This window comes from Zootoca vivipara, chromosome 1 (assembly GCF_963506605.1).
Source record: "Zootoca vivipara chromosome 1, rZooViv1.1, whole genome shotgun sequence".
NCBI classification, from domain to species: domain Eukaryota; kingdom Metazoa; phylum Chordata; class Lepidosauria; order Squamata; family Lacertidae; genus Zootoca; species Zootoca vivipara.
Window position 1 is genome coordinate 101781201 of NC_083276.1, and position 24364 is coordinate 101805564.

At 39.0% G+C, this 24364-nt stretch overlaps 1 protein-coding gene across 1 annotated transcript in view; it reads left to right on the forward strand.

Moving 5' to 3' along the window:
- The first annotated feature begins 6 nt into the window (after window positions 1–6).
- The window catches only part of ACVR2A (activin A receptor type 2A), a 53604-nt gene continuing 29246 nt past the window's right edge, over window positions 7–24364 (forward strand). The window contains exon 1 of the mRNA XM_035131116.2: window positions 7–915. Coding sequence (XP_034987007.1) covers window positions 861–915 — 55 coding nt within the window. The 5' untranslated portion in view covers window positions 7–860. The remainder of the gene's footprint in view (window positions 916–24364) is intronic.

Below are 24364 nucleotides of genomic sequence, written 5' to 3' on the forward strand. Positions count from 1 at the left end.
ATAAGGACATTTTAAGCATAAACTGAGGGGAGGGAGTCATATGGACTGGGGGAGTTTCCTTAAGGCTTTTATTTTTTTTTCCTTCGAAGGCAAATCGAGTGTCAAATTATACCATCTACTCCTCTTGAGCGGGGCATGGACAAAAGACTGAATGTAAAAAGTGGAAAGTGGAAATGAGCATAAACTAGGTAAAGAAAGATCAGAGAAACATTTGTGGTGCTGTGGAGGACAGATAAGCTCTGGTTTCTGCCCTGTCCCTGTTATTTGGTCTCAGCATTATTAATAGGAAACATCAGTGTTTCACAAATTCCTTTTTTTATTAATGGATTAATTTACTATTGCCCATTCCGTTGAAAACAGGTTTGTGCTGACACTTGAAACTTATGTGGAACTATTTCTCACCCAGACACTACATACTGTTAAAGAGGCGTGAAGAAGAAAGTATTGTTTACTAATATCTGTGCGACTTGCCTGATTCCAGTACTCCTGGGGGATATTTTACAGATTTTAAAGTGAAGAAAACAATGCTCCAAGGCAATTTGCTTAGTAGTCAATTGCTTTACTGTTGACCTTTTAAACTGGGTCCTTAATATGTTCTTATGAATTGAATTTTACCACTGTTTGTACAGAAGCCAAATGACGTGTATGTTCCCAAATACATACATCCCTTTACTGGAGGATCTACTGAGGAAGACCTAGATAGACTAGTATTAAAATCTGATTTTACTCTTATGGACACTACTTTCCAAATATGTTCCTACAGAAAATTTTAATAAAGTGAAAGAGGGATTTTCATAATTGGAGGACCTGGGAAGCTGGATATATAGAATAACTTCATATCATTTCTAACTCTTTGGAAAATGGGAGCTGCTACAAAGTTGGTGTTTGCTGTTTTTCTTATCTCTTGTTCTTCAGGTAAGTGTACAGTATATAGTTTTCTTCTCAACTTAGCCTTCAATATTCTAATATCCTTAACATTACGTTGCATTTATTAAATTAAAAAATGGACTAATTTTTTTTGTACTTTTTTGTCAACAGCAGTGACACTACAGTGTGTGTATTGTTTGGAATACCACAACTGTGCTTTGCTGCTACTGATGTTTTGCAGACTACCTGTGTGCAAGCTAATAATTTGGAGTGTTAGCCATTCTTTCATGTTTGTCAACATTATAGTAACTTATCAGTAACTTGGTTTTAATATTCACAGCTTTCTCTTTTGAAAATTTATTAGTAACTTCCTATACAAATATGAAAAATATAGAATTGGAAAGTTGTGTTGAATGATCTTAGATGAGAGGTATAAGCTTTAAAATACTTTTCACACAGTAGGTTTTAGGTTTTCTTAATCCTTTAATATCCACCTAGTAAGTAGTGTGTGCTAAAGTAAATGGTAAACCTCAACTTTTGCAACAAAATCTTTTCATTATAAGAAATAAGTTTGAACAGGTTATGCTCACAGGACAATGCCTTTTACTGGGTAGCAAGCAGTGGTTGAAAGAATTGCTTCATGCACAGCACTTTGACTAGTTAGTAATGGATTGGATGGCTATTCTTGGTTTTCTCTTCACTAAATGTGCATGCTATAGTTGTACTTAAGATTCCTAGGTACATGCATTCAGTGTTGAAAAGAGAAATAGATTTTATAATTGACATTTGGTTATGATTTTACTTTGATTTACATTGTTATCTAGCTCTTGCTCTCCAGCAGTTTTGTAATGTGTGTGAGATTTTGCTGAATGGTACACTTTCTTGTGGTTATTAAATGGATACAGTCTAGTCTTGTGTCTGTAATGTTATTGATCTGTTCCGTGTGGGCTGACTGTGCTGTGAAATGGCGATCAGTGCTAGAGATTGAAGAGATTGTGATTTTTATGTAAAGGCAAAATAACTAAATGAAAAATAGTTTGGCATAAACAGTTCCATGAAATGAAAAGTTGCAATACATTTTAAAGAAGAGATGCCCTTATTGGGTAAACTGTGTTGTAAACATTTCTGAAATTCCATATGAAAATGTTGCTTAGAATATTCAGTTTCTTAACATTTTGCTTACAGATACAATACTTCAGATAGAATCTATTTATATTTTCTTGCTCTAATTTGCATTTTATCAGCTATAATAAAGGTCTGCTTTTTTCTCTTCTATAAATGGTTTAACATCATTCCAAGGGGAAGCACGGGATGCTCTTAGATAACCTCACATTTTGAACTGATTCTGCTTACCTTTACCTGAAAGCAGGTTCTAGATTCTTGGTTGCTTAGACCTACCTAAGTCAGAGAAACATTTTATTCAAAAGGCTCCCTAAGTGACTTTAGCTCACAGAACACTGTACATAGCAGTTACCATGCAGAAAAATGGTTTTTGGGAGGCATTTCTAAAAGATGTGTGCAGGGTATAAGCTATTCAATGTACCTAGAAGCTCACATTAATGCACTCATTTTAAAGCAAGAAGTGCAACAGATTTAACTTCTGTAACTGAAATTATGGATGTGTCTCACTGTAGAAAAACATTTAGACTGGCCATTTAAATAGGCTCACAACACAATGGACTGTTTTTCATGTTTGTTTTTCTATGAAGGATAGGCATGAGCGAATATAATTTACTCAAACACAAAGTTGAGGAAACTATTGAATATTACTAAAAAGCCACTACATCTGAATGGATGGCCTACTCTGCCTTTTTGCTATCTTCAAACATATTGACTAGTGTTGCCCCAAACACCTAGTCCTTTACTGCTGGGGCTTTTAATTTTTCTTGTAAGGATATAGCTTGTAGAAATTTATACTGGTTTAGAAAAAGCACCTTTCATATATTTGTAACCCCACCCCACCCCCCCTTGTTGGATATGGTGCTGTTCTCTGAAGAAACAAGTTACTGCCTTTTAATAAATATAGTTAATATGGAATGGTTTTTTCTTTTGCACCAAATGAAAAGTTGCATTTACAATATAATTAAAGCAGTGGTGGAAAGTTATTTTCGTGAAACATGCTGTGGTTTACTTCTGAGTAAATGCAATTTTGAGAATGCAAAGGGGTGAGCTGACAACCTCATCTTAAGAATACAGTCATTACTCAATGTAAAACTAGTGGCCTTCTCTTTTACATTCTAAATAATGTTTAATGCAGTTTACATCTGTTTTAAAACATAACCACAGAGTTGAGAAAGTAGTAAAAGTATATTGGCATCTCATGCCTCCATAGAAGAGACATCTCTGGAAGATTAATGTTTAGAGAATGACTTCAGCAATCTTAGCCTCTTAGCTAGTAACAGTATTCGTAATGATGTGGAAGAGTGCCTATCTTGTAGTTGAAGTGTTGTGAATATCTGTAAATTCATTCAGAAGATCTTAGGTATGTTGTAGCAGCAGCTCTACTGCCATACAAATATATGGTGAAAAATTATGAAATTTAGCCCCAAATGCATGTTTGGGTCCTGGGTCTGAAAAAGTTAGGACTACTGTGTGTGCTTATTGTAGATTGAATTTTTATAAGGCATTTGTACTAGGTGCCTAGTCAAAATTTTGTAGGAGGCAAAACTTAAAAATAGTTTTCTAGGTTTGTTGTTGTTTAACAGAAGGTCGCTTATAAGAGCTTTGGCCTTCCTGTTTTATAGGTTACCCATCACCAGGACATGTAACCAGTTTACACATGTAAACTTCAACAAAGAAAGTGTCCTGGTATACACACCATGCTAATCCGAATTAAGACTTGGTATGAATCTGTGGGCTCTTGGGGAGGAGATTGTGAAAACTCAGCTTCTTCCTGGTTGTTCTGCTGCTGTTATAAGCCATGGTTTGGCTCAGTGTGCCTCTGAGCCTGGTTTAGCTAGCTCACTGTTTAGCTTTCATGAACAAACCACAAGCTGTAAATCCTAGTGCAAATCGTGGTTACAGTTCCTAGTTGTGGCCTGGAGAGACCTAACCACGAGTCTGGATTAAGATGACACTAAGCCAAATCATAGCTCAGCTCAGCAGCAGAAACTGAATGACCAGGGATGCACATAGTGTCTGTGAATTCCTTTACAGAAGCTTGCATGTTTCTAGTACACCATGGTTTGATTTAGAGTGACATGCAACCCCAGCCAGTGATGAGGAAAGTTCTTGAGAATACCTTTTGTCCAGCGAGGATGCAAGATGAAGTTAGGGAGAAATTGCTTTCTTCTACTGTATTGCATAGTCTCTTAACACAGTGTATATGTATTTTAAAGAATTTTTTTCATGTACGGTATTACAGAAATTTGAATTTTAAAACACATCTTTAGAGTCAAGCTAGAGCCAAAAAAATGAGTCAGGATATTTAATTAGAATATAGAAAATGAAGCAACTTGTTTTTTCCATACCTGAAAAATAATTAAGGTATCAACAGTGATATAGCATAAATGTGGCTATCATTAAATTGTTTCTATAAGAATACTTGTGTAACTGTCTATTACAGTACTAGTAGATTATCATAAAAATTCCTAGCTATTTAGTTCAAGCACTGGCTAATGTGCATCTAATAAAACTGAATTGTTATGTACATCAAGGAAGAGCAAATAGTACAGTTTTGATAACACTTCACAATCCCAGCCAAATACCACAAAACATTCAGTTGTTCTCAAATAATGCCTAATGCATCACTTGTATACTGAAAGTATTTTTGTAAATTGTTGTTTTTATAATAGTGCTCAAAGCACCCAGGTTTCATAGTTGCTGCTGAACTGTCAAACCTTGAGTGTTCATAACTGGTGTAACTTTTGCTCTTTTGTGTCTGTCAACAAACATTGAAGTTTTGGTTGTTTTTTTTAATGAGGTTACTACATGACTGTACTGCAGCTGTAAGGGAAACCACCATGATAGGAGATTTGTTTTAACAGCTTTGGGATTCAGATTTCAGTTTGTTTAAATTGCTTGAGTAACTGAAACAATTGTCCTTGTTCATTATGCTTGCTAAACAATTCTAACTAAAAACGTAACCTTAGCTTTGCAAATTTCCATAGAAACATTTGGGGTTTTCTAGCACACAAATTCATAAATCTGTATCTGTTTACAGATCTGTTGATCAGCAAGTGTGCCCCTTTTCTTGGTTGTTCTAAAATGCTTTACATGGGTATTTTACTGAGGTAAAAGGATTGTGAAAATCTTTTCCTAAGGTACTAGAAATAGGGGCTTTGTGGCAGATGTCTAGTAGAGTCCACATTTCTCTGTTATACTTTCAGTTGTCATGGTTTCTGGGAAAACTGCAAATTAAGTTTTGGTATGAAGAATTACCCTAGGAAGGAATCGGTAGTTCTCCAAGGAAGCTCAAGATCTTCACAGATCCCTCATTGTATACTGGTACCATCAAAGACATAAAATATGCTAGTCCTGGGTGGAATATATAGGAAGCTACATGTTCTATCTCATGTGCTGATTGCCATTCCAAATAGTTTACTGGGGCTGTTCGTAAATTTGACAAGTTTGCCTCCGTAAGGTCCCCCTCCCAGGGAATTGCTAGGCATTGCAACATTATTTGGTTGTAAACTTCAAACTGTTCCTATTCTTGGTGTACAGAGCAAGCCAAACCACTGATCCACTGTCAAAGTGAGCTTGGATACAACAGAGGGTTTGGGTACAACTTTAGCAGACTTCACTGGCAGGGAGCTCCTGCCACCATTGAAGTCCCCATTGTGGTGTCCATGCCAGTTGCAGCCAACACACCCTCCTGCCTCAAGTTGGATGTTTCTGGGGGGTGAGAGGGGATAGAGCTGAACCAGCCAGGGACCTGCTAGATCCTATGCTTGTCTTCCTACTGGTGGTGGGCCCTATCTAGGCCTCTTTGTTGTACCAAACTGGAGCTGGCTCAAAATGAGCAGCATTAGTGACTTCCTCACCGTCCACCTGGCTGCTGGTGTGAGCGGCAGAGTTGGGCTGCTGTGGTTGCAATGTTGCTCCATTCAGTGCCACTGTTCCTGGCTGGGGGTTAGGATTGCTCTTTTTTTTTTAAGCTGATATTTTATGGGCACTTAGCTGACAGTAAGCCACATTGAATATTGTGGGATTATTTCTGAGTACCAGTAAGTGTGTGTAGAATTGCACTGTTTTAGTGATGTTTACTATGACAAAAAATTACAATACCTTTTTTGTGGTACTGTAACTTAGTGACTTCAAAATAGCAAGACAGATATAAAGAAAGCCAAACTTTCTGTGCTTTCAACTATGATTTGAACCAATCTAATTTTTGAAGGGGAATTTTTGAAGGTGTTGAGCAATTGGGTTGAATAGCATAATACTTGCATAGAATGAACACTAATTTCTCATACTTACTAAATGAAAATTAAAAATTCTCTTACCGTTTTCTTATTAACACTGAGCAATTACAGTTATAATTATCAATCTTAAATATAAATTTTAGGAGGTTAATTTATACTGACTTTATAGAGCAGCCTTCCCCAACCTTCTGTCATTCAGATGTATCAGACTCCAGCTTGTGCATCAGCCTCAGCCAGCTTGGCCAAAATGGACAGAGATGATGGGAGCTGCAATCAAAAACATCCAAAGGTTCCAAGGTTGGGGAAGGCTGTTCTAAATTATAACTATTTAGTTGGTCTTTAGGAATTTTTTAATTTTAAATTAATCAAAGTACTTTAGCTTATGCTATTGCATTTGTGGCTTTATGTCTTAATGGAGTCTACATGAGACAAATATTATGACAAAAAAGTACAGTATGCCTGTATTTTTGTTTCAGAGGTACAAGGTTGAATTTTAACTTTGACCATGCTGCAGTAGAAACTTCAGCCACTATTAATTCCTCTTTATTTCTCATTCATAGAAATTAAAGTTTTCTTCTTCAATCACATTTTGGAGTTATTTAAACACTTCAGGACTGGATGGCCCTTGTGGTCTCTTCCAACTCTATGATTCTAGGAATATGTATATATCTCACATAGGCCATGTACAGTCGTACCTTGTTTTGAGTCTGCCCCATTTAGGGCCCATTTCATCGAATGTCCATGGTAAACCCGGAAGTACCAGAACGGGTTACTTCTGGGTTTGCTGCACGCGCAGAAGCACGCTTTGTGCATGCACAGAAGCACTAAAACGTGCTTCGCGCATGTGCAGAGCTGCTCTATGTCGAGCGTTCCTTTCGTTGAGTGTCCGGAGTACTTGTTGAAAAAAGCTATTATAGCCACTAGTGCTTCTGAGAACCAGAGTATCCAGGCATGAATCTGCAGTTTGCAGCAAATTTTGCTGACATTGCACAACTTTCAGAGCGCTGCTTGGTAATGTTTTGGTATTTAGCCCTACATCTTAGTGTTTCATTGCATTTGTATACCACCCATCCTACTAAGTTGTCTAGGAAGTTTACATAAAAAAAAGAAAAAATAGAAAACAATCAACAATAGAAATCTAAAATAGCTAAAGCAATTTTAAAGCAGAGGGTATTAAAGAAATCTTGCTTTTAATCACTGTTAAGTATCCATTGAAACTCTTCCAAATAGTGTGTGGGGTCATCTTCAGCTTGATTCCAAGGCAGCGTTTTGAAGAAATCTTGGCGTATTATGACCACTCTTAAAACACTTTGCAGATAAATTGCTTGCATCTTTTTTGACATGGGTTCTACTCATACAGAGTTGGTGCTTACTGTATCTTTCATTCCTTCTTACAAGTTTTTTATTATTATTATAAAAAATAGATTCTTACCAGTTTATGTAGCCTAAGGTTATGGAAAGGATCTTGGAGAAGTGTGACTTACTACTTGTACAGTGCTTTAAACTTTCCCTTCCTGGCTCACTAGATCAATTAGAGTAGCTTTGACTGACTGTGTGTGAGGGATTATTAATGCATTGCTGAATGAAGTTAGGATCCCAACTGCACAACCAACATACTTTGAGTTGCTTTGTAAATAAGCAATTACCAGATTTGGAAGATTTTTGCCCAGTTTCATATGTTCCCTACTTGAGGAAGCTGCTTAAGTATGTTACGGTGTCCTAGCTCTAGGTCTTCCTGGATGATAGTAATAATAAAACACCCTTTCTGGATTCATGCCTTGATAACATCTATATAAGACAACTGTAAGATACTGTTCATGGGGCTGCTGTGATATTTTGCATACAGTATTCCATTGGTATTATACTATTTGCATTGATTACCACTTTGTTTGTGGCCTAATTAATAGTGCTGGTGCTGACCTTTTTAAGGCCCTAAACAGACTGGGAAGCAAATTATATTGAGGACAGTGTCCAATCACATCACCTGTCCCAACGCTTAGGTCAAAACTAGAAATCCAATATACAATGTTTAGGTGTTTCTTGATCGTGAAACTGCATTTGTTGACAGGCCCAAAGGGGTCTACCATTTGGACTTCTGCAAAGTAGGCCTACTAGAAATGTGGTTCATTTTAAGGTATTTGAGGGAAGACCTTTTACATTTAGTTTGAATTCTGCTTGTCTCACAATGTCTCAATTTTGTGTTGATCATTCTGTTTAACTTGTTTGTTTATTGTGTTAGCAAACCTTAGTTCTTTTTCTAAAGATAAGTTTGGGATATACAAGTATTGTTAGCCTCTTATTGTGCTTTTAGTAAAGTTTTGTGGGGAGGGAACCTTAAGCTGTACAGGGTGGGTAAAATGAATTTTTTAAAGAAGTGGCCCTTTGATTTTTATTTAAAATGTTTTAAAATGAATTTCCCCTTAAAAATGAAACTTTGTTTAGATCATGTATAAATGCAATCTGTCTTGTCAAATGTTTAACTGTCTATTAAATACAAGTTAAAAGCTGCTTTTTCTGCCTAAATATTTATTTATTTACTTGCATCATTTATTTAAAGAAACAAATACTTCCAGTGAAGCTTGCAAGTAATACTAAAATACATTTTTTAAAACTGCAGTCGGCAGTACCAGTGTAAATAAGTCAACAAAAGCTTGCATTGTTTTACCAAGCCTACTTGGAATTGGGAGAAGAGTGGTTTGGTGCTTGGCATGGAAGAGAGGAATTCCTTCCTATACCTATGTGCTTACTTTCCATGCTGGACATGGAGGAGGGAATGAGCTCTCCATTTGTCCTTTGCCAGCCTGCTCACTAGTCTGCATGGAAGTCCATGCACCTGCCTTAATACAATTCCTAGATGTCTGTGGTTGCAAGGCTAATGCTTAAATAAAAGGCTCATCATGTTAATATACTTTAAAGCTCATTGGTATCTCTTCCCACAGGGAAGGTGGTAGATGGCTGTGGGAGGTGGAGAACAGCTACCGTAGAGTGGATTGGTGTTGAGTAAGGAAAAGGAAAATTAAGAAAAAGTTCAGCAGGAGCAGGCTATGCTGCCATCTTTTTGATCAACTATTATAAATAACCTTGGATTCCATTCATACCCTCTTTGACGTGGAAGGTGACCAGTTGCACTCTGGTGAAAGTCATGAGCAGAATGCTATTCTCCTTTCTTGCTTGGAGTTGGGAGAGGGGTGATGGGTAGCTTAATGAAAACATTGGCACAATGGTCTGGCTCACGTATCACAATAAACCATAGCTTCTGCTTTAAAATCTGTGCTTCGTTTCCCAGCTGCTGCACTGGGGAGGAAACAAACCAGAGTCTGCCTTGCTGTATGTGAACCCAGGCTTGTGGTTTGTTTCTGCCAAACAAACTATCAGCAGTAAGCCAAGAAGAAATATTGTCTACTCCTCATGGTTTGAAGAAAAACAAACCAGGGGTGGAATTCAACTAACCTGTTGTACTTCAGTGATTCCCTCTGGCACAGTTGGACTCCCCACTCCAACATGTGTGTCCCGCACTATACCCAAATCTGCTCTGTATGGTTGGGAGAACCCCAGAGTAGGTTTAGGAGGCATGTAGGGAGAGGAGAGCAGAAGAAGATTCTGTAAAACCAGGAGAAACCTTGTACTAACAGAATATTCACCTTAGTACAGCAGGAGTGGCAGAGGAGCGGAGTGCAGACTTTTCAGCAGTGCATCAACATGCTAACTCATACATATTAAACCATTTTTAAAACTATGGTTTAATATACGGTCTGAACCACACCAAAGTAACAAGGCAAATTCAGCAAGAAGCAGTGCATTCAGTGTGGTGGCACCAGGTTTATGGAACTCCTTGCCCAGTGAGATTAGGCAGGTATCATCAGTGTTTTTGGCTCCAGGTGTGTTTAGGCAGCAGTTTTAAACTTGTTCTAGCAAGCATTTTCCTGAATGTGACACACATTGTACGCTTTGTGAACTTATGTGGCTTACACGGTATTTTGTTTTCATAGTGACTTGCTTTGTTTTATTTTGTGTTTGCCCTAATGCATTGTATTCTGTACACGACATAGTTTTATATGATCACAAAGTATAAACATATAATGAATGAATAAAATAAGCTTGTGACCCGCAGGAAAGGGTTTGAAAATAAAAAATCACTAATATCTTAATGACGTTATACATTTGGCATACTGGGTTTCCCTTTGATTTCAGTGGGATGCTAATTGCAAATAATCTATTAGGCAAACTTGGCAGTTTCAAAGTTAAAATAAATGTGATTACCACTTGCAAGTATGCGAGGGAATCCATATGTCATTGATTTGTATTTGTAACTTGGGTCAGGAGTAATAAAACAGTGCATACAAAACTTTTAGATCAGTTTATCAGGAATGATTATCATACAGGTTCTTAATGGCTTTACAAGTTCTACTGTTTTACACCTTGAACATATTTAGAGAAACAACATCTATAACCAAATAAATAAATAATCAAGCCAGTAATCAAGTAAAACAATTGAATTAATGTCTTTGCTGTGCAGGTCAAATCAATAGAAAAGGTAACATTCTTATTTATTGAGTGTGAGGCTGCAAGCTAAAGCGAAACTTACTAATTTTTATTTTCCTTGCTGCAAACACAGACTTCAGGGTGGTGTCTTGTTTCATTTCTGGACCTGGGGAATTTGGAATTGCTTGTTTAAAATCTGTTTTGGTACTGCATTTGATTACTTTGAATCATAATATTGCCTAATCAGAAAAAAGTCACTAGCATTTGGCATAATTTCTAATGAAACCACTGAAGGGAAGAGGTAGATGTAAATATTGCAGGCAGGAGTATGCTAACAATGCAGCAAGAATGAGGAAACATTTAAGAAGCTTTAGAAACTGTCCCAACAGGGGTATTTTTTTAGCCTTGTTTGCTAGTAAGAAACTTGTTAAATTATAAAACTTTCAGTTTGCATTACACAATGTGTTGTGATGCAAACTATCCAGAAAACCAATCTTGCTACATAGTTCACAGTGATGCTGTGGAATTCTGTACTGCAAGATGTGCTGATGACCACAAACGTAAGACAGTGGAATTAGACAAATACATGGAGGATAAGCTTCTCAGTGGTAACTTGTGGTGATGACTATACTACTTCTAAGGCTGGAGCTGGCATACCTTTGTATACCAGCTGCTGGGGAACAGCTGGAGAGTGCTAGCATGCTCATGTCCTGCTTATAGGCTTCCCATAGCCATGCATTTGAAATTGGCTAGCCCTGAACTAGGTAGACCATTATTCTAATTCAGCAGGGCTCCTTTCTGTTCTTATCCACCCTTTATGTCACTAGGAATTTCATCCATTGTGCTCACTAGGGAAATCCCCCCCTCTCTCTCCCCATGGCTCCCTTGACCAACTACATTATTTCTGTGGCACCCCTGTGGGGCTCAGGAGCCCAGTTATGTTACCCCTTGCCTGCAGAGCTGCCCTCCCTTGTAGAATGTTCCCTTGGCCTCCTCTCCTCTCTCCTCTCCTTGGGAGCTCTCCGGGCAGCTGCTGCTACTGTCTCTGGTCTCTGAGTCCCTACCCCCACTCAAAAGAGAGGTGCTTCCCAGAGGCACCATTCACCTGCAGAGCTTATAGCCAGGGCTGCTGCAATAAACAGCTGTGCAAGCCCTTTGAGAGGCAGAGACCCGAGAGGGCATCAGAGGAGGAATGGAAGGCAGGAAAGAGGGACAGAGGCCATTGTTGCCCACAGCACCCTTGATCATCATTCAAGGCATCCCAGGGTGCCACAGCACACTGGTTGAAAACCACTGCCTCTGTTGCATGATTGCCAGTAAGATCAATTTAGGTTCACAGACCTGAGAATAAAATATCTTATCAGTGGTGGCTTCACAATTATGGAACATTCCCGAATGAGATACACTTGCTTCCTGCTGTGCAGGACTGGCAACAGGCCTTTTGTGAGGCAGTGCAGATGTCCAGGTGCCATTGTTGGGCATCTAACATCTCCACGTGGCTGCAATGCAACTCCAGTCAGTTGGTCTGTGGGGCAGCAGGGCACCAAAAGGCACCTCTTTGCTGTTGTAAAGGTAAAGGGACCCATGACCATTATGTCCAGTCGCGGACGACTCTGGGGTTGCGGTGCTCATCTTGCTTTACTTGGCCGAGGAAGCCGGCGTACAGCATGACTAAGCCACTTCTGGCGAACCAGAGCAGTGCACGGAAACGCCATTCACCTTCCCGCCAGAGCAGTACCTATTTATCTACTTGCACTTTGTGCTTTTGAACTGCTAGGTTGGCAGGAGCAGGAACCAAGCAACGGGAGCTCACCCTGTTGTGGGGATTCAAACCCCCGACCTTCTGATCGGCAAGCTTTAGGCTCTGTGGTTTAACCCACAGCGCCACCCACACCCCCTTTTGCTGTTGTACTTCCCTGCAAATCACCTGATTGGCGGGGTAGTGCGGCACCAGTAGACACACATCTTTTGGTGCTGTGGAAACATCTGAGGCGATGACTATCAAGCCCTGGTGGCGGTTGCCGCTGGGGATGCTGCAGAGGAGAGGAACTGTTTGGGGCTGCTGCTTGGAGCCCCATCAGCACTGCAAATGCGGAGCTGTTCATTTGGCTGCTCCAACTTTTAAAACGGTTCCAACAGCTGCCGCACTTTGGTGTTGGTGTCATGGCTCCAAAGACCCCCTTGCCCCACAAAGCAGCAGCAGGAGTGCATCTACTGTTAATTGCACAGTTAAAAGGTGTAATTAGTTATCTATATGCTGTTTTCCACTGGTTTTGCCAGCATTGTGTGTGCTGCACAAATACTGTACAGAAGATAATATATATTTCAGTCCAAAGCAAATAATGCATGTAGCTTTTTAAATCAAGCTTCTAGTTTCGTGTGTGTGTGTGTGTGTGTGTGTGTGTAACGATTGTGAAACCAAGCAGGAGGGTGCTTAGGAATTGTAGTGAGCAAGGTTACATCCTTTTGTGTAACTCATTGCTCCTGCCTGTGACTACCAAAGCAGTTTCAAATTCAGTTTTTCTTGGCAAAGATCATGGATCATTATGCCACAAAAGTGTAAACATGGCCTTGAGTATATAATTATCAAGAAAAATTTGCATAGGCCACCTTTTGAGGCATAGCTTGCTCATGGTTGATTACATAGCAGGAAAATACAATACAAAAAAAATCAGTATTAACAATCACTGTGATACTGGTCTGCCTTATCACAAGGATTACTGAAATGTGTGTGCTTTGAAGCCTCAAAATATATGTTAAGGACAGACAATACATTAAGGAGTTTAAAAATAAGAGTAGAGTGTTTTGAAAACTGAAGTATGGTACCAATATTTTCATTGTAAACACAAAATTATACATCTCTTAACAATTCTATTAAAATAGTAACGATGTGCCACTTATGTGAATTGCATATTAATGCATGCTTATCAAAAAATGAATAAAGTGTTGCTGATACCCGCTCCCCAAATGTGACTAGACATTCTGTTTTGGCACCCACAACCCAGGTTCCAAGAGCCACTTGTCTCTTAGCTTTTCTATCCCAGTTTCTAACACTGGTTACAGCGTGGCTTTTCTGACTCTTTAAGGGTGCTGTTTTCTCTGAGATTATGAGCTGGTTTAGTATGTTAAGATGCTGGTTCTTAGTAACATTTAGGTTGGGGATCACCAACACGTGATTGATGGCCTATGCATATTTTTTAGATATTTTGAAGGGATGGGAGAATGGCAGGCATTTGTATGTGATGTATGTTTGCTCAAGTGTGCTGTGCACTTGAACAGAGAGAGCGGGAGAGATATTTGGCACAATGTGAAGTCTGGTGATGGGTATGGCCACTCACATTCATGCACATGAGACATGCAGCAGATGTTTAAACCACTCCATCCAGTGATATAGTGTTACATGACCCCTTTTACCATTGCTGATTTGGGTGGTGCTGAACCTCTACTTGCTATTGATTGGAATGCTCCTTCCTGTTTCTGGAGTGTTCCATTCTGCTATTATGCATATTGAGCATTCCAATGTTTCGCAAGCACTTGGGAAAACATCAGAACATAATGGAACACTCTGATCTACTTTGATCAGTGGCAGATAGGAGGTATTTTGTTCAGTGTTGTTGGCTCTGGGCTAGGTTCTGCTGGACCAGCAAAAAAAGTATTGGTGGGCTGGATTAGACTTGCAATCCATTTAAATCAGAAGTGGTGAATCACTTATTTGTATTGGAAAATAAAAAGCACCAATGGGAAATGATTAAATCAGTGATTTCAGTTGGCTGCTACAGCTTCAGGATGCATTTGAAATTGCATTGATTTAACTCAGTCCACTCTGATCTTCTAGCAGATTCTGTTGTCTAGCTGGAGGTTCCAAGGATTCAGTGCGAGGAATGGCTAGAGTACCCTTGGGGATGTGGGAAGTTTGGACACTGCTAAGGGATCGCAACCTCCTAACCTTTTCCCTTAGCAGTGTGCTACTGAATATCTGCAAACAACACTGTAAGGCAGTTCTGTTTATATTCCTCAGGTGTTGGTTTTCTGTGTACTTCATGCATCTGTTTTCAGCAGCTTATTGGATCTGTTACGTTGCGGTAGTGTGCCATCAGCAGTTTGACAAGTAACTTTAAATCTTACTGCCATAACTAGAAAACCATATTCTTTAAAAGCCAATGACCATTTTTTCAAACCCTTAACTTGGTTGCGACGTCAGGCCAAATCATGGTTTAAACTTCCAAATATAAAATGGAACTGTTTTGTCAACTTTCTTCTTCCATGCATTCAGCTTTGTAAGTTTGCTCCCTGCACCTCCAAGTGCAGTAGCTTCTGGAGTTGGAGTGATGGCTATAACCTGCAGTCTATTCATTTAGACATTGCATCGTGATAATGTGACATCGTTTGCAAACCTGGTTCTGACTGTAATAGGCCAATTTCTTTATCTTTTAAAAAGTTCTTCCTGGTGTCTACCTTGCTCAAATCTTTTAGAGAGACTCCCCCTACATTAAGGTTGAAGTTGCCCCATACTGTAGTATGGCTTTTCCGTCAGCAAATTTATTTAATTTACATTAAACTTTTCAAATAAAGTCAAGTCACTTCGCGTTTGGTGCATACAGTATAGGGATCCAACAGTTTACATTATTATTAAAGGGACAATGAATGGTTAAAAAAACATTCTTGTATTTCAGTATTGAATGGATTTTAAAGTTTATTCATTTTCCAAAAATGACTGCTACCACCCTGTCCTTTACTTGAACCTGGTGCTGTCACTTGGTGTTGAAACCAATTACCACTGAAGATTTTACTTTCCCTAGGGGGTTTTAACAAGAGATACAAAGGCAATTTGTGGCTTGTATGTCTAGGCATTTCTTTTTTATAGGATCACTAATTCCCCTCATGTTCACTGTTACTGTTTCTAGTGTTAAAGATTAACCTGTAACCAGGATACCATTCTCCTTGAGATTTGGTTAAAGTCACAAGTTAAGTCTTGTCAACAATATCCGGAGGATCTAGGATGTAGCTGCTTGGTGTGTTTTTAGTGGTCTCCTCTGTTGTTACGTGTGAGATGTTTTCTGGATCTTTTGCTCCGGTTTGCATCCTCCCACCATCCATCAGAAAATTCAGCATGCTCTTCTTCCATTGCCTCTTCTTGTTGTCATTCCAGAAGTAGGTTGATTCCAAGAGTGTTGCGGAGATCTGTTGCTTGCAGTCTATTTGTTGATGTGAGGTGTGTTGATCCTCTCATGGTGGTAAGATGTTAGAGGAAGCTCCAGTGATATAAGTTATGGATATTAGGTTCCTTGTTTTTTTCCATGCTTCCTTCTCCTTTCTGTATCAGGCAAAGCAGGGGGAGGGGGGGTTCTCTCCCTCAGTTTGTCCAAGTGCTCTGTGTTCCAGTTCAAAATAATCAGCAGTGGTTATGAGGTCTGGAAGCAGTGATTTAAGCATGAGGCAAATATTGTGCAAGATCATTCTATTCTACTCTCTCTACAAAAAAATGAAAATGTTGAATGTATCTTCATTTTCTTTTTGTAATTGTTTGATCTTCTCTTAGATTTGTCTTAATTATTTTGTTGCTGTAGTTGTTTCTGTTAAACAATCAAGCCACATGTTAAATTCTGTCAGTTTTGTTTCCAGTGGAAGCATTAGTTTATTCTAAGTATTTTAATAAGCTTTATTACTACTTCTGCTGCAAGTTCATCTCCTCAGATATTGTTACCATTTTCTTTCTCCAGCAAGAAAGAGGCATCTTTTGAAGGCAGTGCCATCTTGGCTGAGGCCTGCATTAGTGTCGCAGTTGAAGTGAGCCTTCTATCTCAGGGTAGGAAGAATTGATTAAATCCAGAGCTCTGCCTCTTTTCTGTGTGTGCCCCCCCCCATAATTGGGAATCAAAAGTGGCTATATAAGAAGCATAATATAGCTTAGTTGGTTAGAGCGTGGTGCTGATAACATCAAGGTCGCAGGTTCAATCCCCATAAGGGACAGCTGCATATTCCTGCATTGAAGGAGGTTTGGACTAGATGATCCTCAGGGTACCACCCATCTCTGATCTATGATACTCCATATTTAGAGAGATGATATTTAAAGGCAAAATGACCCCCTCTTGAATACATTAAGACTGCCAAATTGCAGGCAGATCCCCCCAGAGCTCTTTGCTTAAAACTTTAAAGTTTTTAAAATATCTAGCTTTTTTATCTTCTATCTTCTGTCAGAATTGGGTGCAATTTTCAGGCATGGTTGTCCCTTCTGAGGTAGTGAAACTTACCAGCTTTCAGAATGTTAGCTGAAGTGATTCTTTGCAAGGAAAGACTTCTTCTTCTTTTTGGAAGATGAATAAAGTAGAAAACACTTCACCTCCCTATATGTTCTGCGGACAATCAGTCTGAGAAGTGGTAACATGAGGTAGGTGCCCTTGGGTAAGTGCATGGTAGTAGTTTACCAATAAGCAACACAACTGGGAGCTCCTGGAAGGGACAAGCAGGTTTAGCTGATTTAAGGGGGAAGTCGAAGTCTGAGAGGGAGAACGTAGGAATGTTTAGAAACTTTGAACAAGCAATGTAAAACCAGGGCAGGGGAACAATTTGCAATGGGGGAAAAAACCAAACATGTATCAGCAGGGTGGTGGGTGGACTCTGAGAAGTTTGCACAAACAAGGAAAAAGAATAGAACAGAATGAAAAGCAAAAAAAATATAGTAGGTGTTTGCTGGAAAAAATGAAGGATTTGAATAAAGAGGAACAAATAAATAATATAACTTGTCCAACAATTGAACTAAGGGAGAGAGAATATGCAAAGACCATATAATGTGAGCCCTCTTTAAGTTTTCAGAATATCTAAGCAAAGACATATGGGGAGGGAAGAACAAACAGTGGTTTTGAAAACAAATTGATTGTTGAAGTATGGATTTTTAATTGTTAGGAAATGGCAAGTGATTGGGAAGGAGTCCAACATCCCTTCACTATGATTGGAGTGCCCTGGGAAAATAATCACTGTGATTAAAACCCATGCCTGCCAATCAAAACATAATATTTTCCCAAACCCTTCTCCATTGAAACTCATGATATTGTCTTTAGTTGTTTTTTAAAAAGACCTTAAAAACTAACTTTCAAACTTCTATTGATTTCAGTTCAGGGTTCAAAATTAGCAGGGCGCCAGGTGCATTATGTGCCTAAATATTATCCATTTGCAAGCACCTCGGAAAATCTGGGTGCCATTTTTTGCACCTGGCTGACACCCAAGGATTACTGAAATGTATGTGCAATGAAACCTCAAAGTATCTTTTAAGGATAGTATGTTAAGGAGTTTCACAATAAAGAGTAGAGTGTTTTGAAAACTCAAGTATGGTACCAATATTTTTATTGTAAACACCAAATTAAAAATGTAGTAACAATTTATGCTTAAAAACGTGATATTAACAATGTGTCTCATATGTCAATTGCACACTAGTTCATACTTATCAAACTAATAAATAAAAAGTGTTGCCAACCCCCCCCCCCCCCATGGCAACTAGACATTCTGTTTTGGCTCCCACAACCCAGGTCCCAGAAGTCATTTGGCTCGTAGCTTTTCTATCCCAGTTTCTAACACTGGTATCGGGATGTTTGTAGAAGTAATTTATCCATGTTGAGAACTAGTACGGCCTTATTTCATTCCTCTTCAGTTTTTAAACCATTGGTGAGCTGAAGAGTATTATGGAACCAATACCAATAACGTTTCATTGTTTGTAGGAGAGATGCCAAGGTGTGCCTCTGCTTTGAAATAGTGCTGATTAAGTAATACTGGAGAACTAGATTATTCATAATCTTATATAGATGAACAATTTTGTTGTCCTTTGGCTGTGATGGTTTATAAGCAGAGGGGTTAGGGAGATAGTGATGGTTTTATCCCACCTTTTGATAAAAGTTCAGTGCAGCAAACATGGGTAATCATGCTTTCCTAAGAACATTGTGAGGGTAAACTAGGTTGAGAGGATACTATTGGTGACTCACAGAATTTCTGCCCAGTTCTGTCTATACAAGCTTCAGATTTGTCTTAGAGTAGTAGGCAGACTGAAAGTATGTTATATATGCTTTGGTTACTCCTGGGTTGGATTACTGAAGTGTACTCAGCTAGGCACACTTAGACCTAGTTAGAAACCTTATGATGACTTACGAGTTTTGACAGTTGCCTACCTTTTTAAAAAATCAAAATCTGATCCTATATCACCTTGTCTCCAAGTTTCTTGCTGAGCTCTATTTAGACTATTGTTTGTTCCCTTTTAGAGTCCTTAGGGGCTTGGAACCAATACATCCAAAATGATCAATAGGTTTGGTGATACAGTATATTATTCGTTACTCCCAGGATTATTACTGTCTATAATATTTTAATTAATTTGAAGGATATCTGGAAAAAATAGTTACCAGGTTCTGCAAATGCTGTTAAATGTTTTGTACAAATTGTTGTTGTTGTTGTTTAGTCGTGTCCGACTCTTCGTGACCCCATGGACCATAGCACGCCAGGCACTCCTGTCTTCCACTGCCTCCCGCAGTTTGGTCAAACTCATGTTTGTTGCTTCGAGAACACTGTCCAACCATCTCGTCCTCTGTCGTCCCCTTCTCCTTGTGCCCTCAATCTTTTCCAATCTTTGTACAAATATGCACTATCAAAATGTAGACCAAAAAATGGCAAAGGGTCCTTGAGCTCGATGTGTTTATAGTATTGCTTTATAGATAATCTGAAAAGATTAATATTCCTCTTTAAAGATGAACTCCTTGCATTGTCATAGTGTACTTTATATTCACCCCAGTGATCTTCACTACAAATCAATTGTTAGTACCAGTGCCAATACTGAGTAATCTCCACTGCAAAATGTGGGTTTCTGTCAGAGACCATTTAGGCAGCATAAAATATTGTCTAGAACGCTCTTGAGCATCACATGCTGATGAGAGAGACCTTCCTATACCAGGGCTGGGGAATTTGTGACTTTTATGGGATACTATCTCCCTTTAGCCCTTGACAGTATTACCAGTGGGCAGGGATTGTGATGGGAGATGTAGTCCAACAACATCTGGAGGGCCACAATTAGTAATATACAGTATTCCTATTGCTGGAAAGCATCTATAATATACCCATCCCTCCTGCCATTTTAAGCTTAAACCTTTCAGACAAGAAATCCTGTTGCATATCTCCCATATAACATCTGGTTGGGTTTCAGGAATACCATTGGTGTGAATAAAATAAAGTGTATTCTTGCTCTAATTATCCCAGTGTATAAGGAAAGATGTGGGTTTTGTTGTTTACCCTGTTTTTATGAGGAACAAGCTATCTCCTATCATAGTTTCTTTGCACCAAATCAGACCATTAATCCTGATCGCTCCCATTGTATACTGTCCGGCAGTGACTCTCCAATATTTCAGGTCTTTCTGTGTGATACCAGGGATTGAACCTGGGTCCTTGTTGCATGCAAATTGTTTTCTGCAACTAAGCCGATTCTAGTCTGTTTTCACTTTCTTTACTATCATCTTCATGCCCCTCCCATTATACACCAGGCAGCTCTCTTTATTATTGCTCTTCAGAGAATTCACCCTTCCTTCAAACTTGCCAGTGAACTTGTAGCTATAGCATACCTGTAGCCCTTTCCTTACATGAGTAAGGATGAGCGAGACCCTTGCTGTTCAAATGTAACATGAAGTTTATATGCTTTTAGCTAATACCGGTACATACACATTTCTACTCTCCTTTTAAATTGTGTTTTGTGTGTTGCAGCCTTCCTCCTGGATTACTTCATTATATTTAAAAAGAAACCAAAATGACACATACTGACCATATTTATTCTAAGCTATCTACTCTATATAATGTATTACAGTTAGTGTGGAAAATACAAAGAGTTTAGGTGCATGTTTTAAGTATAAACTCTCTTCAAACAAGTATTCTCATTTTTAAAAGAACATGTTAGAATCATCTTTGTGTGATCCACAAACTATCCAGTAAGCTATAACTTTGTATTAGTACTTGCGACTCCTCACTTATGTGGGAGTTGCATTCCAGGGCCCCGCATGCAAGTAGTTTGGGTGCAAGTGGGGAGTTGCCTGTAATAGAGAGAACATTATACTAGGGGCATTCAGAATGCTTTGCTATTCATTAAGAAATTGACAAAATAAAATTTGTTTAATTGCCATAAATTTCAGTGCATTTATTCTGCTTGTCTTTCAAGCTGGTAAAGGGTAAAGGGACCCCTGACCATTAGGTCCAGTCGTGACCGACTCTGGGGTTGCGCGCTCATCTTGCATTATTGGCCAAGGGAGCCGGCGTATAGCTTCCAGGTCATGTGGCCAGCATGACAAAGCCGCTTCTGGCAAACCAGAGCAGCACATGGAAACACCGTTTACCTTCCCGCTGTAGCGGTTCCTATTTATCTACTTGCATTTTGACGTGCTTTCGAACTGCTAGGTTGGCAGGAGCTGGGACCAAGCAACGGGAGCTCACCCCGTCACAGGGATTCGAACCGCCGACCTTCTGATCAGCAAGCCCTAGGCTCAGTGGTTTAACCACAGCGCCACCTGGGTCCTTTCAAGCTGGTAATGCCTTCCAAATTTAAGTGTTTGATTATGAGCCCAATCTACTGCTGTCTTGTCTGTGCTTCATTGTCAGCAAATTGTCTTCATACCTGGGATTTAAAATATCAAAATAGGTAGTAATTGCTAAGGGCTATAAAGGGATTATAAGATGCATGCTCAAGGCCTCACCCTTTAATAGTGAGGTGTGCATGTGTGTGTTGTCAAGGTAGAGCCAAACAGTCTCCAAGGATCTCCTGAGGTGATGGCTGTGAGCCAGTTATTGGGAAGAACTGCCTTGAGTTGAATTTAACTTCTGGAAACAGAATGCAGTGTTAGAAAAACATGAATGGAACTGTTCCAAAAACTTCTTTGATTAATCAATTCTTTCTCGTGTGAAGTTCTAGGGAACCCATCTTGCAGTCATCTTTTGTATGAAAATAATGAATGCTTACAAATGAACCCCCCCCTTCAGAGTTTTGCCATCTTTTTTAGACAACTAGGGATAATTTGTAATAGCACCAGTTGTTTCAGGATTGATTGCAGTTGGGGTTGGCTATATCCTGGGTCACCAAGAGAATTTCAGCCGTGCTTAAACTCTTGAAACATTGTTTATTATGGGATACACAATGAGTACACCAATTTAGCCCTTCATCTACTGGTATTTGTTTAGGATTATGACCTTCAAAGGCCACTGTTCACCATTCCATGAATAATTCACCTTCATCTTTCTTTCCTCATGTGCCCCCTGATTGGCTCGGGGTGGTGCTGAGCGGACCCCCAGGACAGTGTACACGGAGAGGCAGGGGTTCATTCTGTCTGGCAAGCTTAAATGCTTGCACAGGTGGAATGTTTATAATAGTGTGACATTGAATTCCACCCTTAGTCTAAAAATGGTATTTCAATAATTTTATTTACATACCTGTTATGCTCATTTTAAGCTGAACAATAGCTTATACTTGTTGCATTGTATTCATTCTCTGTAAAGTTACAAAATATTTTGAACACCCTTTGTGTTTATATGAATAGTAAAACCATGATGCACCAAAATAGTGTTGTGGTATCTTCACCAATGGAATTGATCCTCCAGAAAAGTGTTGTTCTGGCATATTGGGAGTTGGGAGTATCTGTCATGCCTGCAGTGTTTCTCGTATTCTGCTGATGAAGCAGGGCTTCCATCAGATCCCAAGAGCCTCTCAACCAGCACTCAAGAATAGGATTGTGCCTAAAGTGTGTGTGTTTGGGTGGTAATTATCATAATGTTAGAGCTGCCTAAGCCAATCTTTATTCCTACATCATTTGAGAAGTGTTATTTTGTTGTATTCATGTTATATTTATGTTCATTTGAGTAGCGTGCTTTTAAAAGAACTTCATTATAAATAATCAGTTATAGAGTGTACTAGCTGGCATTTGTAGTTTCCCTTTTTAGTTTATATTGATGACATACATCTATTTTAACTTAATGTTGTTTCCATTGGCTTTGATGGCAATACATTGTGAACTAAAGGGGATTAATGTGCGTTGCAGATGTTTTCTGTTCCAGGAGCTTTTTCTGAAGTATGCCAGTCTAAGAAAAATATAGGTTTGATTATTCATTAAAACTGTGCGGTCTCCTACTTTGTGCAACCATATGCATTGCAGCTTCCTCTTCTGCAGCCCGCACACCCTTCCACATCTGCTCTAGATCTTTTTTGGGGGGGGGGGGAGAGTGCTGTAGAGAGAAGGAAGGTGACGTTTTATGCATGAGATGAAGCATGCTTGGTGGCATAGGCAGCGGCTGTTTAAGGCAGATCCAATATGTGTGGGACCACACTGAACCCAAAAGTACCCTGAAAAGTCATAGGAAAGTCACAAAAAGGGGCAGAATGGGGTGGGACAGGCTTATGCAGGCCCCACTGACTTGTGTGGGTGGGGTCTGGAATGTAACCCACACACAATTGGTCGCTGCCTGTAGATGGATATTTTTCAATTACATTTGACAATGTGCTCTTTACTCAAATTCTAAAACTTTTATTTGCATCTATTTTTAGTAATAGAAATGCACACAGCTGTTAAAATCTGCCATAGTGTAAAAAAAGAAAAAGAAAAAACCCCAGCAACACTGCTTTTACAGCATTCATAAATACATTCTTTATCAAGAGAACAAACATATGGTAATCCTGCTGTATTAATTGCTTTTATAGGGATAAGAAATAAAAAGCAATCATCTTTGAGTTGGGCTAAATATCTCAAAACATCATACATAAATTTGATGCTTGCTTATATTAATTGACTTAATGGGTATTTAATAGCTTTCATTCAAGACCTGGTTGGCTTGTTAACTTTTCTCTCTCTTAAATATAACCCCTTGAATCTTTTTAAATCTGCAGTGCAAAGACTACTTAACCTTTTCAGTACTATTTTGTAGAAAAATTGCCATTACTTGTTTTGTTGCCAAAGTTGTCATTATTTATATTAACTTCATCATTTTCTGGGGAACATTTCCCATTCTGCACTCAAGATCCAAATTGGGTTTGCAGATAGCTGCTGTTGATGTGCATCTTGGCTTGATGTGTTTGGCCCAATCTTATACTTCTAGGGTTGGTACTCTGATCCCTAACCCCTGGGAATAGATTTATAACAATTCTTGAAATATCCAGATTTAAGCATATGTTTTATAAACAACCATACAGCTTGATGTATGTAACTCCTCAACTTGCTTCCCCCTTCTGAAGGCGTCTTGGGAAGATATTGAAGGAAAAAGAAAATATGGGGGGAAATTCTCAACATCCATGGTAACACAGGGGAGATTACTTGAATTGTGTTACAATAGCCCTTCCATCTAGCCATTTTTAACATTCTCAAAGTCCCCTATTAAGCAGGCAAATATATGTGGAGGTTCTCAAGACTAAAGAGTCATTAAACAGAAATTATGTTGAAATTAAACTAGGCTGCAATGTAAACAAACTTGTATACTGATATAAAAACACAAGATAATTCAAGATGTGTAGCAAAGGGCAAGAGTTGATCAAGAATGTTTAGAGCAGAAACAAGAAGGTGAATAAGAATGTCTGAATGGATATAAGAGATGGTTTGGAAGGGAGCCAAAAACTAACGACATAACTGTCAGTAAGAAAAATAATAAAGAAGCATTGAGAT